At 41.6% G+C, this 14,851-nt stretch overlaps 1 protein-coding gene across 1 annotated transcript in view; it reads left to right on the top strand.

Moving 5' to 3' along the window:
- The first annotated feature begins 910 nt into the window (after positions 1 to 910).
- Positions 911 to 14,851, top strand: part of MAP3K3 (mitogen-activated protein kinase kinase kinase 3) — a 37,242-nt gene continuing 23,301 nt past the window's right edge. Inside the window, exons 1-2 of the mRNA XM_081166379.1 lie at positions 911 to 1,406; positions 13,602 to 13,723. Coding sequence (XP_081022505.1) covers positions 1,403 to 1,406; positions 13,602 to 13,723 — 126 coding nt within the window. The 5' untranslated portion in view covers positions 911 to 1,402. The remainder of the gene's footprint in view (positions 1,407 to 13,601; positions 13,724 to 14,851) is intronic.

The following is a 14,851-nucleotide window of genomic DNA, read 5'->3' as shown; positions in this document are numbered from 1 at the left end:
CACCCAGAAGAAGTCCTACAGCAATTTACAGTACCTTAAAAGGCAAAGACACAATATGCAATGGGAAGTTCATTAGAACAATACAAAAACAGAGGTAAAAAATTGTAATAATAATAAAAAAGACACACATGAAATATCCACCAGCTTCCAGCATGAGGATGAGAAAATGATCTGGAGAATAAAGGCTTTGTTGTCACTGAAAAGATGGCAAAGTTGGTAACATGAAAACATTCCATAAATCAGTTAACTGATGCATCTTAAAATAACCTGTTCTACAAGAGTCTTATAAAAGCTAAATGCTTTTGAAGAAATGTATAATAGGAGTTTACCTATTTAGGAATAAGACTTACTGAATTCAATAGGGCTGACGCTGAGTTGGTGTGGTTAGGATTGCAAGGTAACTAGTTCTACCAAATAGATTAATTATTATTATTATTATTATTAGTCGTCGCTGGGTCTTGCCCAAGGCAACCCAAAAAACGCAGAAACCAAACAGCAAACTGATTACATTTGTATAGGGTGTGGAGGCCTCACTATGAATTTTATTGGTGGTGAAGGGAGCTGCTCCTTCAAATATGTACTGATCTTCACTGGCTTAGCGGCCCCCCTAGATCAAGTAAAACAATAGAAATTGACCAATCACATCGGTTCTGCCCTCCCCCCAACAAAAGCCCTGACCCCTCCAACCAAGTCCTGCCCTACCCACCCCCAACAAAAATCCTGGCTAGGAATTCACGAGGATAAATGCCCCTTTCGAGACTTGGGACCATACTGCCCACGTGCGTTTGGGAGGGTGAAAGAGGAGGTGGGTGGGGCGCAAAGGAAATAGCCTGATTGGCCGAGATCTTCCTCCTATTGCCCGCTTCTCTCGTTACAATTGACAGTTGCGGCAGAGGCTCCGCCTTACTCCGCCAATGCGCACGCGCGCTTCCTGCCTTCTCTGAGGGACAGGGAGATAAAAAAACCGTTTCGGGGGTGGGCGCTTTTGTGAGCGCGCGCGCGCGTGTTTCAAGCCAAGGCAGCGCGCATGCGCGAGCGGTTACGAGGCTTTGCCTCAGAACCTCCGCGCCGAGAGGGGAGTCTTTGCGTCGCCGAAGGAAGAAGTCGAACAGACCGACGGAAGACGGGCGCGGGAGGAGGAGGAGGAGCCGCTGCCTTGCCTGCCCGTCCGCCCGCGGCCTTCGGAAGGACTTGGCCGAAGTGGGCACCTGAGGCCCAAGCCTTGGAATGAGGCGGCGGAGGCGGAGGCGGAGGCGGCTGCTGTGAGGGGAGGAAAAGGAAGCGGCGCGGCGCGGAGGGGAAAGACGGAGCGAAGGAAGAGCGGGCGGCGGGGGGCGACCGGCTGACGGCGCCCACATCCCCAGAGGCGCTTCCCCCGCCCCCTCCCCAACCGGCCGCCAAGATGGGTGAGGGAACTCGGCCGGTGGCCGTTGTGAGGGGAGCTGCGGGCGTCAGGCCGACGACGTATTGACGTCAGGGCGGCGTTGTGGGGGGGGGAGTCGTCGTCAAGGAAGCCCTGATGGAGGGGGCTGCCTTTAATAGGGATGGGGTGATGTGAGGGGTTAAATATGCTTCGCTGAGGGTGCGCGCGCTTTCCTGTTGAGGGCACCGCGGGCAGCTGGGGGGGAGGTAATACCGTGGGAAGGAATCGGTCAAACTCGAATAATAATAATAATAATAATATTAATAATAATAATAATAATGTATTATTTATACCCCGCCCATCTGGCTGGGTTTCCCCAGCCACTCTGGGCGGCTTCCGACAAAACACTAAAATGCAGTAACCCATTAAACATTAAAAGCTTCCCTAAACAGGGCTGCCTTAAGATGCCTTCTAAAAGTTTGGTAATTATTTTTCTCTTTGACATCTGGTGGGAGGGCGTTCCACAGGGAGGGTGCCACTACTGAGAAGGCCCTCTGCCTGGTTCCCTGTAACTTGGCTTCTCGCAGCGAGGGAACCGCCAGAAGTCCCTCGGTGCTGGACCTCAGTGTCTGGGCAGAACGATGGAGGTGGAGACACTCCTTCAGGTATACTGGACCAAGGCCGTTTAGGGCTTTAAAGGTCAGCACCAACACTTTGAATTGTGTTTGGGAATGTACTGGGAGCCAATGTAGGTCTTTCAAGTCCGGTGTTATGTGATTTCGGCGGCTGCTCCCAGTCACCAGTCTAGCTGCCGCATTCTGGATTAGTTGTAGTTTCTGGGTCACCTTCAAAGGTAGCCCCACATAGAGCGCATTGCAGTAGTCCAAGCGAGAGATAACTAGAGCATGCACCGCTCTGGCGAGACAGTCCGCGGGCAGGTAGGGTCTCAGCCTGTGTACCAGATGGAGCTGATAGACAGCCACCCTGGACACAGAATTGACCTGCGCCTCCATGGACAGCAGTGAGTCCAGAATGACTCCCAGGCTGCGCACCTGGTCCTTCAGGGGCACAGTTACCCCATTCAGGACCAGGGAGTCCTCCACACCCGTCCGTCTCCTTTCCCCAAAAACGGTACTTCTGTCTTGTCAGGATTCAGCCTCAATCTGTTAGCCGCCATCCATCATCTCCAGAGGAGTAGCATCATCTCCAGAGTAGCAAGGAGGACGGGCACAGTTTGTTTGGTTTTCCCTGGCAGGAGGGGGGAATCGTAGAGTGGGAAGTGATCCCCGAGGGTCATCTAGTCCAACCCCCTTGCAAAGCAGGCATCCTGCTTGCTCCCGTCCCTGAGTGAGCTCGAACCACCAACCTTATAGCCAGAGGCACTGACCTTATATTTAAGCATTGCTATTTGGCGGGGTCTGGTTGTGTTAATGGCCACGTGATAGGGGGTTAAACTGTCACCAGAACAGTAGTGCGGGAACGGGACCTGTGGCTCTCCTGATGCTGGAGGGCAACAGGTTATCTCCATCCTTGAACTAGCTAAACTTTTGGTTTGCAAGCACCCGTTGTTGAAATGCCTTGAGGAGACAATCACAGGCAAAGTATAGTAGTGTACTCTTTTCTCTGTTTGTCCTGGCAAGGATTGGGTAGCTTAGTATGTCTTGTTATGTTTTTGCTGTTTTATTTATTTATATATTCATTATTTCACTTTATTTGTTTCGTAAAATCTACACACCACTTGATTGTAAGGAGAAGGAACTTCAAGGAGATGAAACAATAAAGTTGAGAAAAATCTAGACAGTACTTTTAAAATGTTGGTAGCTCAGCAGATCTTGAGTTCTGAAGAGGTTGCGGATGTGCTGTTCATTTTGTTAAAGGAGTTGCCTAAGGCATATAACACTTTCAGTCAGATTGGGGTGTCTTGCAGGATGGATGAAACTTGAATTTTGGCCTTGCAAAAATCATGTATGTATTAACCTCCCTATGCTACAGTTTGAAACACACTAAATGTGTTTGTGTGAATGAGAGAGAGGAGATTGTATTTGAAAAAGTACTTCAAAGGCTCTAGTCCACTTTGTTTGCATTTTAGTGAAATTGTATATGATTAAAGGGGGTAATAGCACAAAAGTTATTAAATTTTGTTCCTTTGTAGATGTATAGGCTGGAAGTGTTATACTTTTAAGTGAGATACTCCTCAGAGATTGGCATAATGTAATTTGTTGTGGTTTGTGTGAATTAGCTGGATTCTGAGCTTTGGCTGTTTTGCATACTTTGGCTGTTTTGCAAACTGAATCTGTTGGCTAATGCTACAGTGACCTAAAATTGGGATGCACTCTGAACCCAAAGAGGAATGAACTGGTGGGAGTTATGTGCTATGGGAGAGTGACACATGCTCTCTGTTTTAAAATCTAGGGAACCTTCAGAAAATCAGTTCTTTGTAATATGAGGAAGCATGCATTTTCCAACAAAGCTGGCATTGCCCTAAAATTACTTCATCAGGTATAATACAAGGTGTTTGTTCAGATTCAGCTACAGGTTATAGATGACACCACCACTACTTGAAAAATACATTGAAGGTAATAAATCATGTAGTGTTGGTCCTGTGCCTATTAGCTGGGCATAGAAATGGATCCACTCACTGATAAGAAGTGTGTAGAAAAGTGGAAGCTCACCTAAAATACAGTATGAAGAGGACTTACCATGCTTTTTAGTGTGTGAGTAAATCTGTAAGCAAGTACTTTTGTCAACTGAAGGGATTTTAAAATCTACAGTGAATATGCCTTCAATATGGAAAACCTAAATTAAGATCATTCAGAGCTCCTGTGATGACATCTGGTTATATTGGTGCCTTGATCATTTGGAGCTTGCATGTTGGGCTTTCCTCTCGCAAACATTCAACTAATGCAAAATTTTGTGTCTGCATAGTTGGAGACAAAAACCTGATCTAGGTTATGGATGTAGTTACATTTTCATAGCTGTTAGGTGGTTTTGTAATATTTTAATTTAAGAGGCAAACTATTTTGCTTATTTGGGAAACAGTTGGGCATAGATGTGGGCTTTTTGTTCAGTTCATAAACTGTGTGGTCTTGCAGGTGCTACTTAGTCTTTCTGTTAATCATCTTAAATAAAACAATAAATAATTAAGGATGCAAGGGAGGCCTTGCTAAATTGAGACCAAAGGTTCAATCTACGTCCCATAGAGTGCAACAGAACTTTAGTTAGTTGTTAAATTTATATCCTGCCCTTCAAAATAAAGTGCAGGGCAGCTTACAAATCTTCAAACTAATGTAACAGCATACAAAATTATAGCAAGGGGGGAAAACAGTAGAGAAGAAGTAGAAAACCAGATCAAATTGCAAGCTGAAGTATGTATGTGTGTTAAAAAACAACAAATGGGAAGATAAAGGGCTTCAGTTGGTTCACCTGTTGTGCCTGTTCCAGGACAGGGCTAGTCTAGCCCAGGGGTCAGCAAACTTTTTCAGCAGGGGCCAGTCCACTGTCCCTCAGACCTTGGGGGGCAGACTATTTTTTTTGTGGGGGGGGAGATGAACGAATGCCTATGCCCCACAAATAACCCAGACATGCATTTTAAATAAAAGCACACGTTCTACTCATGTGAAAACACCAGGCAGGCCCCACGAACAACCCAGAGATGCATTTTAAATAAAAGGACACATTCTACTCATGTAAAAACACACTGATTCCTGGACCGTCTGCAGGCCGGATTTAGAAAGCGATTAGGCCGGATCTGGGCCCTGGGCCTTAGTTTGCCTACCCATGGCCTAGCCACAGTGATCTGGTAACGTCATGCTTGATGTATATTACAAGGTGAATCTATGTATATTTACTTAGAAATGAGCACCATTGAGTTTATTCTCAAGTATTGGAATCAAAATATGGAGTTGGAAACTGTTAGAAGTTAGGCTGTGTTCTATAATTGGAATACTGCGGTTTTCTCCCATTCATGCTCCCCCTTTGAACAGAGAGAGACTTTTACTCAGTTTTTTTTATTAAAGAACAACAACCCCAACATAAAACCTTCTGGGTTTATGGAAGGGGTAATCAACTCTGACAGGCCATATGCATTTTTTATGTTGACAGATTTTGGATTTTTGCACTGTGGGCTGTATACAACAAAGCTGCTCAGTTAGTACAAAGATTCCCACCATTTCAACAGGACTTTTCTACCCATGCACTGTTTTGGGGGGGGGTTTCCCCTCTAGAGCAAATTTGGAGGGGATGCAAGGAGAGTAAGTCCTTGCACTAATAAGATTACTTCATTGGATACAACCATATCTATTAATAAGAAAGTGGCATCTATATATTATAATTGAATGTTGTATTGGATCATTTCTCATGCATGCTGTTGAATGAGGAAACAAATAAACAAATAATCATTCTGAGTTCTTTATGAAGAAGCCTAGATGCCAAAAATCTGGTTTCATTATGAATTCCAGTTAAAAGTAAATAAAACCCAGTTTAGCTTTTCTCAACCCCAAATGATTGATATGATTGAGAGTTCAGTGACCCCATTTAGGGGGGGGAATGGCTTGGAAGAAGATGGCAGAAAGTGACTTTTTAGGCCAATCTCCTCTCCAACAGCCTATTAGCCCCTTATAAAGAAAATCTTTAATAAAAACAATTTAACAAAACCTTTCCTGAGGACTGTGGTATCCTCCTGAATTTGATGGGCTGTTGCATAGTGTTGAAGAAGGAAAGAGGATCACCTAAAATTGGTGGGAGGCACCTTCCACGAACAGAGTACCCAATAATGTTATTTGGTCATTGACAATGCTATAGACATAGCAAAAAAGAGTAATATAAAAGCTTAAATAATAAAACACATGGTTGGAGTACTCATTCATGCAAGTAAAACACATCAGTGTTCCAATAATAAAGTTGCTGAAATAGAAAGGTATTTCCATGGCAACCATTTTGCTTACCTTCACTAAAGAAAGCAGGAGGTCCAAACTAATTTCCCCCGAAGGTGACTAATGTTCAAAAGACTACAACCTAATTTTTTTATTTAACTATTTGTGAAGAAAATCATGATAAAATAGATGGAAGCCTCTCAGCCAAAGTATTCAACATTGGCCTGGAGAGAAATGTAGAAAATACGCTCAGTATGCAGAACTTATTTCTACAGCCTTAAGTAGACAAACTGCATTGCCAGTGCTGAAATTTAGAAATAACTTTTAGATCTTGAAAAAAATACCTACAAACATAGTTAAATTACAGGAAGTAAAGTGAGTTGAGCACTAAATTGTATTTTCTTGCCTTTTATCAACCCTAAAGACAAAGTTACTTGTCTAGCTATGACAGGTGTCAGTTTTTTATTTCAACAGCTGAGTTTCCTCTTTCAACATTTCAGTCATTTTCAGGGATTTCCATGATATCATTTCTTTATAAACTACTTGCAGCCTCGTACTTGGTGTTGCTTTGAAATTATAAGAAAACAAAACATCAGTGGAATTTAAAACCAGTGCAGTTTGAAAGTTTCAGTCCACCATTTTGATTCAGAATGGTGCCAAACATAGATGAAAACCTGCTTCTTAATCTCAGAAACCATTTTAAGGATATCTTACAAGGTCCAAAAGCATAGTAGACAAACAGCTTTCCAAAATATATAGTAGATCTGGCTATCTTCCATTTTAGACTGAGTTGTTGAATCCATTAACATTAAGATAAATGATATTAAGCTATATTCACAAAAATTAGCAAACAGGATTTTTAATTACTTTCATTAGCTTTACAGTTAATCCTATAATTGATTTAGATTTATAATTATTCCAAGATCCAAAGCTAGATTCCAGTATTTCTTAGTTTTCCTCTAATGTCTCACCGTCCTTCAGTATTACATTTTTAACAGTCTATTTCTGCCAGTAAATTGGAATTTAGTGCACTTTCTGTAATGGCTTAAATGTTTAAAAACATAGTATACATTGCAAGGTCAGAAGCATTTATTTCCATGGGTAAAGCCAAGTTTGGAAACATGGGTTTAAGAATGTCATTCTTTATTACATAAAAGGGGTCAGCAGCACCTCAAATGCATTCCTTTTTCTGCAAGAAAGAAATTTAACTTTCCACTACAGTGTTGAGATTCAGGTCACAATCATAAGCACACTGACTGCAGAATACGTTCCTTGAGATTTACTTCTGAGTAGATATACTAAGGATTGTCCAGTTACTCATCTACTTTTCCAGTCTGTCTATTTAACTTAACAGTCTACAATAATACCTCTCATTACGAACCATCTTCCTTGTGAACGCTTCGGGTAACGAGCTCTGCTAACCCAGAAATAGGTGTTCCTGGAAGCAAACTTTGCCCCAGGATGCGAGTGGAAGTTGCATGCCAGAGGTCCGGGCCTCATGTTAAGAATGGTTTCAGGGTAAGAACAGACCTCCGGAATGAATTAAGTTCGTAAACGGAGGTACCACTGTATAAAGATTAGTCTATTATAGAGCAACAGCTTGTTTACAAATAGCACAGTGTGATTTTAAAGAAATAATGCTTGTCATGAATGTGATTCACTTTCGCATAAAGATGTGACAGTTGTTTGACATAGTTGAGTACTGCTAGCTCTATTTGGTTTATGTCATTCAGGTTCTCACTTAAACAGGATTTGTGATGATGATGAAGATGATTTATTAAATGTATATACTGCCCTTCATCTGAAGATTTCAGAGTGGTTCAGAAGATAATCAGGACAGTTCACAAGATAAAGATCCCATCTCATAAGCATTTACACTTCAAATAACATCATAAAAGCTTGTCCCTACTTTGCTATATCATGGAATACGTCCTATTGAACACAGGGAACTTGCATGAATTGGAGCATAGAGTTAATGTATCTGTGGATTTTATTCATTTGAAATTACATCTGTCTATTTTGTAGGAGGTTCCCAGGTGCCTTAAAGCTTGACTTTTCTGTGTCAGAATTCTTGTAAGACAAATAAATGAATATTGCTCAGTTGAGCAAGTTGGTCTGCAGGCTTCCGGTTTTTACAAAAGTTCTGGAAGTGTTTCTACTCTTGTTAGTTTATAGCTTTGTTAGTTTGCATCCTTGTTGAAGAAGAAATGTTGAGTTCTAAATGTTAACCAAAATAAACATTTGACACAACACAGTAGCTTTCCTTGTATGTACCAGTTCCTTTTTATCAATGATATAAAGTGGAGTGTGGATTTTAAAACATGAAAAGCATTTCCTGAACAACATCATTCCAGCACAAAGCTGAACTGTTTCTCCCAGACCTACTGGAGACCTTGCAAAATTCTGCCTCTCCACACTGTTCAACAACTGCCAAACCTTCATTTATAGTCATTTCTGCATTATCTGTTCATTGTCACAAACATGAAAATGAATCCATGACATTTGTCAGGTTACATGTAATATGTCCCTAATGACCTACTAGAGAAAGCAAACAAAACTTCCTTGGAAGGTATACTTTGATTTCTGTGCAGGCATTAATTGTAGCTGTACATGAAACAGAGGAGTGGGTGAGTATAGCTTTTCATGGGTCAGAAAGTTAATATTGTAGACCAGCAATTATAAGGAAAGCACAAAGAAGCATTTGTGTCCATCACTGTCTTAACAAGATGTTGTTTTAAATGTTCCTTCCCCCACCCCAGAAAGTCAGTTCAGCCATATTACCTTGTGTTCTAGGTTTCTTGTTTTTTTGTAAATAATGATTTTTTGCATTGGAGTGCAAAGTTTATGTTGGCCATGTAGGAGGCGAGTGGTAGAGGAGCATAAGATTAATTATACAGTATAGAGCAGAGGTTGGCAACCTAAGGCCCATGGGCCGGAAGCAGCCCATGAGGGTCACTTAACTGGCCCATGAGCCGCCCCCAAACCAAGCCACCTGCTCGGCGAATCCCCGTGCATCTGTGCATGTCCGCGGTGCCGGAAATTGCTTCTGCGCATGCCCAGACAGCGAAAATAGCTTCTGCGCAGGCACGATTTTCAGTGTCTGGGATCACGCAGAAGCAATTTCTGGTGTCGCACTGTGCTGGTCCAGCCCACAGGATCTCCGGAGGAGTGATCCGGCCCATGCTTGCCAACCCCTGGTATAGAGGGATCTTGTCTCAGCAGTGCTTAGTCTTGTCCTAAAAACAAACATTTTTTTTTCTTTACATAGTTTCAGTCTTAGGATGACTGTGTTTTATTAAGATTATATAATATACAAAGAAACTCACTTTAAAAATACAAAATCCTGTAGTTGGTCATGTCAGTTTCTAATAGTATATTGATGGGAACATTCAGGTCCTTTGTATAGTAGAAAATTGCTTTACTGACAAAACCATGTATGATGAAATGCATTTTACTTCATAGATAATGGATTTTTTGCAGTATAGAAGCTCAGAAATCTAATTTGTTCTCTGTCTGTGATCTAAAGCTAATCTGGCTGAAAGTACATTACAGGTTCCAATTCATTGAGGTCATCTGAGCAAGAGTAGACATGGAGAACAACTTCAAATGCAGATGCTTTAGTTTGTCTCACACTAACTGCCTTGAAGACACAAACACAACGGTAAACGCCCCAAAACCCTGTGGTAAATAATCTTCCCAGGAGACTGGGAGTCCAGCTCCCATGCTTTCTGGTGTGCTCTACCAAAACATCATCTCCTGAAGGCATGAAGGTAGCTGGGTAGGCATCTTCATCTTCCACCTGAGAGATAACTCAAGGGAGCCATTAGAGGTAATAAGGATTTTTTTCAGAAAATATCAGTCTTGTTCAAATGAGAACAAGAAGGGACACAAACTTCGCTAAAAGGAATACAAACTGACAACAAGGAATGAAGAAGAAATTGAAGAGCACATTGCTAAAAACATTAAGCTCTCTGGCCTGTTGGACAGCTCCCCAGTCTAGTTGGTAACAGAAAAATCAAAGCTACACATGAGTGGTGGCAGGAATGGGATAACATGAAATTTGATACTAGATACATAACTAATTGCAGATTAAGCAATTCGCTTTTTAACTGGAATTCTGTCTGAGCCCTCCCTTTATAAAAAGTGGGTCTAGAATTGCAGCCATTGAGCAATTGACAGCACTATAGGAGTATAAAAAGAGCTGGTCCTTTTTCAACACGTGCTGGGGCAGGCTAAATTGTTTTCTGTGGAGGAGGATGGTCCTGAATACATTTTTGAGTTAATACTCATGGTTTGTGACCACAGATCTGCATCTCTGCAGCAGTGAAAACCTTGGGCCTACTTGATATAATTGAGATTGCATTAAGTGTTGCCACTCCTTTGGCATGTCTCTAATATATTACTTCACGTCCCCACTTCTGATTTATGCAGCACCTGGCATAGTGCATCTTCGGTGGTACATCACATATTCTGATGATATACTTTTGCAAGACCTCTTACAATAAGCCTGCCTTTTGCCCTGAACTGTAGGAACCACTTTGATGTAGTATTTAGAATGTTGGACTAGGGCTAGGCACACTCAGGTTCACGTCCCCACTTGACCCTAAAGTTCACTGTGTGATCTTATTGGCCTAATGTACCCTTTATTTATTTACATAGTTATAAGGCCTATAAGCAGCTTACAAATGTAAAAACCAATTGCGCAACATTGTTAAAATGCACCATAAAAATGCAAAATTGTTAAAATACACAGTGAAACAGTTCAATTAAAATATGAAGTAAAACAATCACATTAAAACAGCATAGCAAATTAAATAGGACTGGTTGAGAGATCAAGGGAATGCCTGGGTAAAAAGTTTTTTTTCAATACAGTGGGACCTCTCATTTTTAATCAGGGCATATATTTCACAACATCAGTGCCAGCATTGAAAAAAAGCCCACCACAAACCAATAACTAACCAGGTTACTCTTCTTGATCTTAATGTCTTTACTGGACAGTGAAGAGGAATCCAATCCGAACATGAAAATGGGATCTGGGAACCTACCTTGTTTTTGCGGCATTATTTATGTAATTGCCAGCACAGCTTCACTGTAACCATACTGTAACACACCACCCAATAAACTTTCTAACTTCCCAATTACTTTTTGGCAAAACAAAACCAAAACCCCTTAATTTATATTCCATACTGCAGTTGTGAGATGTTTACTTGAACAGGTGGATTTGCAAAACAATTATTTTGACACTGGGCTGCTAATATGATTGCTTATATAACCATTATTCTAGTACCTGCTAGCGGACAAATAAGCAGTCTAACACACAATCCTATATGTGATTATTCAGATATAAGTTGCATTGAGTTTGGTGGGACTTGTATCATCACTATTGTGAAGAGGGATCATTGAATGCATAAGAGACACAGACTATGTAATTAACTATATGACTGTAGTGCCTCTGTATATTCTTTGATAATGGATGAGCAGGCCATTGAATAAGTATTTTGAAGGGTTTCCTGTAATTAATGAAACAAGATATTGACACAGTGGCTGTAGATCTCTAGTGGAATAAGCATACAGAATACAGTTGTACCTTGGTTCTGGAATGCCTTGCAACTTGAATGTTTTGGCTCCCGAATGCCGCAAACCCAGAAGTGAGTATTCCGGTTTGCAAATGTTTTTTGGAAGCTAAATGTCCGACGCAGCTTTCACTGCTTCCAGTTGAGTGCAGGAAGCTTCTGCAGCCAATCGGAAGCTGCGCCTTGGTTTTTGTCCATTTTCGGAAGTCGAGTAGACTTCCGGAATGGATTCTGTTCGAGGACCAAAGTATGACTGTACAATAAAAATGATGGATGTGGCAAATAAAAAGACATGTAAAAGTAGAAAAATAAAATACAGTGGCAGAGGCAGGGTAAAACCCCCAATAAGCTACAGAAAATAGCCAATTCAATCCCAGTAAACTACAGAAAATGCAGTGCCGCATTCAGTTGTTGCATATGAGAAGAAAAAGGTGGGCCAACTTAGTTCTCAGTAAAACCTCTCCACATACTTGTCTGTAGAGCAGGGAGTTTAGTGGGCTGTTTAGTTGAGTTAGCATAGGAGAGAAATCTATACCACATTGAGTAAAAAGGATCCATTTTCATTGAACCATTAAGGACTCTCCATTTATATGTCAGGTGTTCTGACAATGCAAAGCAAAGATTGTCTAGCTTAAAAGCAAAATGCAGCCATGTGCTCTTGCCGAAAAGAGAAGATGCTCAGACTAGTATTTAATATACATGGCCAACTGTTTACTGCAGATTGCATGGAACTAAGATGTGACCTTGTTACCATTCTTTAGCATTTAATGCCTCTAAAAAGTCAGTGGAAGGCAGCGTTTGATAAAATGTTCTGACAGCGAGTCATAATATCACATTAAAAGGTTTTGAAAAGGAGGTAATATGATGGTATTGGAAAGGCTTTACAAAGAAAAGACCTTAGCTTGATGTGTAGAGAAGTGGGAGAACTGTTCCAGGCTTTGGAAGTAGACTTGCCAGAAGGTACAAAGCAACAAATAGATTAACTGAGTGGAGGGGTGGAAGTACAATAAGGGAAGATAGGGGCATGAATGGAGAGGTGAAAAGCTTTAAGACCTCAGTGTTGTTGTGAAAAGCAAGAGGAAACCTGAGTTGAAAGTTAAAGAGGTTAGTTTCACGTGTACCTGCTGAACTGATCAAAAGGAGAAAGTGCCAAAGGAAGGCTGACTAGGTAGTGTTTTCTAGGGAAAGCACAACAAAGTGCTTTGTTGTGCCCCAGTAGATAGTTAGGAAAAGGCAAATTTTGGCAGTACTGAAGAGGAGGAAGCAGAGACAGGCTAGGATAGATCCATAAGCATAAGAAATGGAAAGTGACCCTAACTAGTGTTGGGTAATATTGAATCAGTCTCACTATTTTTGAGATACAAATGTTTAAAGGTAAATGTAGTTTAGTGTACAGTCATGCCTCGAGTTAAATATGCTTCGGGTTGAGCGTTTTCAGGTTACACTCCACGGCGACCTGGAAGTAACTGAGCGTGTTACTTCTGGGTTTCGCCGCATGCGCAGACGCTCAAAATGACGTCAGGCGCGGAAGCGGCGAAATGCAACCTGCGCACAGTCATGTGTTACAATTTACTCAGGATGCAAACGGCTTCGGAACGGATCCCGTTCGCATCCAGAGGTACCACTGTATTTGCAAGGAATGTAAAAACATCTTTGTGTGATGTGTATTGGACTGAGAGCAGAAAGAAAGAAAGAAAGAAAGAAAGAAAGAAAGAAAGAAAGAAAGAAAGAAAGAAAGATCCCTCTCCATCCAAAAGTTGTCTGCTCAAAAGAATTCCTCATTTATTGTTACAGATGAACAGGAGGCCTTGAAATCTATCATGAAGGATTTGGCTGCACTCAAGATGAGCCGGCGCCCCAGATTGTCTGGTTTTGAAAGCATGAAAACCAAAGACTCTCCACATTCAAACAGACAGGTAGGTAGTATGTTCCTGAAAGCTGCTGCTTTCCCTCCTTGTAATTGGCTGTTATTAACATAATGCCTGCTGAGCCAAATGGATATCACAATTTTATCCTAATAAAAACCAAGGCAGGTCAGAAGGTGGTGCCTTATGTTTGCCGTTTGTTGGGTGGTCTTGTTATTTAGAAATTAGAATGTTTGCTTTGGATTTTCTTCTCCTTTTCCCTGCCTCTGATTTTAGCCTTCCAACTGCTTTTCTTATTATTGCACAGGTAATTTTAATTTTTCCTTCATCAGCAAGCAGGAGACCAGGGCATCAAAGAATTATCTCCTACTCCCACAGATGGCAGTGCCAGCTACTGCTCCTGTGCTTTTACGAAGGTTTTTTTCTTTTCTTATTTAAATTGTATACCACCCTGGGAGTCTCACACTGAAGTGTATCTTATAAATGCAATAATAAATGCTCCAAGCCTTCATGGTTAAACTCCTCTTTCATTTCTAAGCCCTTTGCTCAAAATCTAATCAGTGGCAGGAAAACTCATCTGACCAACTCTTCTGAGATTTTTTGACCATAGTGAAAGTTCAACATAGCTATTCAAACTTAATTCCTTGGCCACTGCAGAGGCCTTCTTTCATGGAGAGTCCTTCAGCTAATACTGTAAACCAGGGCTGACTAATGTGTGGCTCCAGATGTTGCTGAACCACAACTCCCATCAGCCCCAGCCAACATGACTAATGGCTAGGAGTGGTGGGAATTTTAGTTCAGCAGCATCTGGAGGCACACAGGTGAGCCACCTGTGCTACAGCAACTATAATTCCTCTTATCCTAACTTGAGCGCTAAGCCTTATTTTGGACATTCTTTTGCTGCCTGCTTTTCTTGCTTCCAGACAGAGAACATGAGATTCTCTGGTCAGCGGGCTGGAGAGCAGGCAGCCTCACTCACACTGGGAAGACGTGTGATAGGAGAGAGTTGTGCTTGTGTGAGTGCAGTCCCAACCTCACCTAGGGACCAATTGGGATGCCTTTCTGTCCAGAGAGTTCTATCTTTTTCATGTTTCACTCCTGTTTGTCATGGTGGGTTATGTAGCTTTCCAGATGGCTTGAATTATTAGTAACATTGATTCTGCTGAAATTGAGATGGGT

The sequence above is a fragment of the Podarcis bocagei genome (assembly GCF_964188305.1).
Source record: "Podarcis bocagei genome assembly, chromosome: 13".
Taxonomy (NCBI): domain Eukaryota; kingdom Metazoa; phylum Chordata; class Lepidosauria; order Squamata; family Lacertidae; genus Podarcis; species Podarcis bocagei.
The sequence above is the reverse complement of the archived record's forward strand: the minus strand, read 5'-3'. Positions and strand labels throughout refer to the sequence as shown.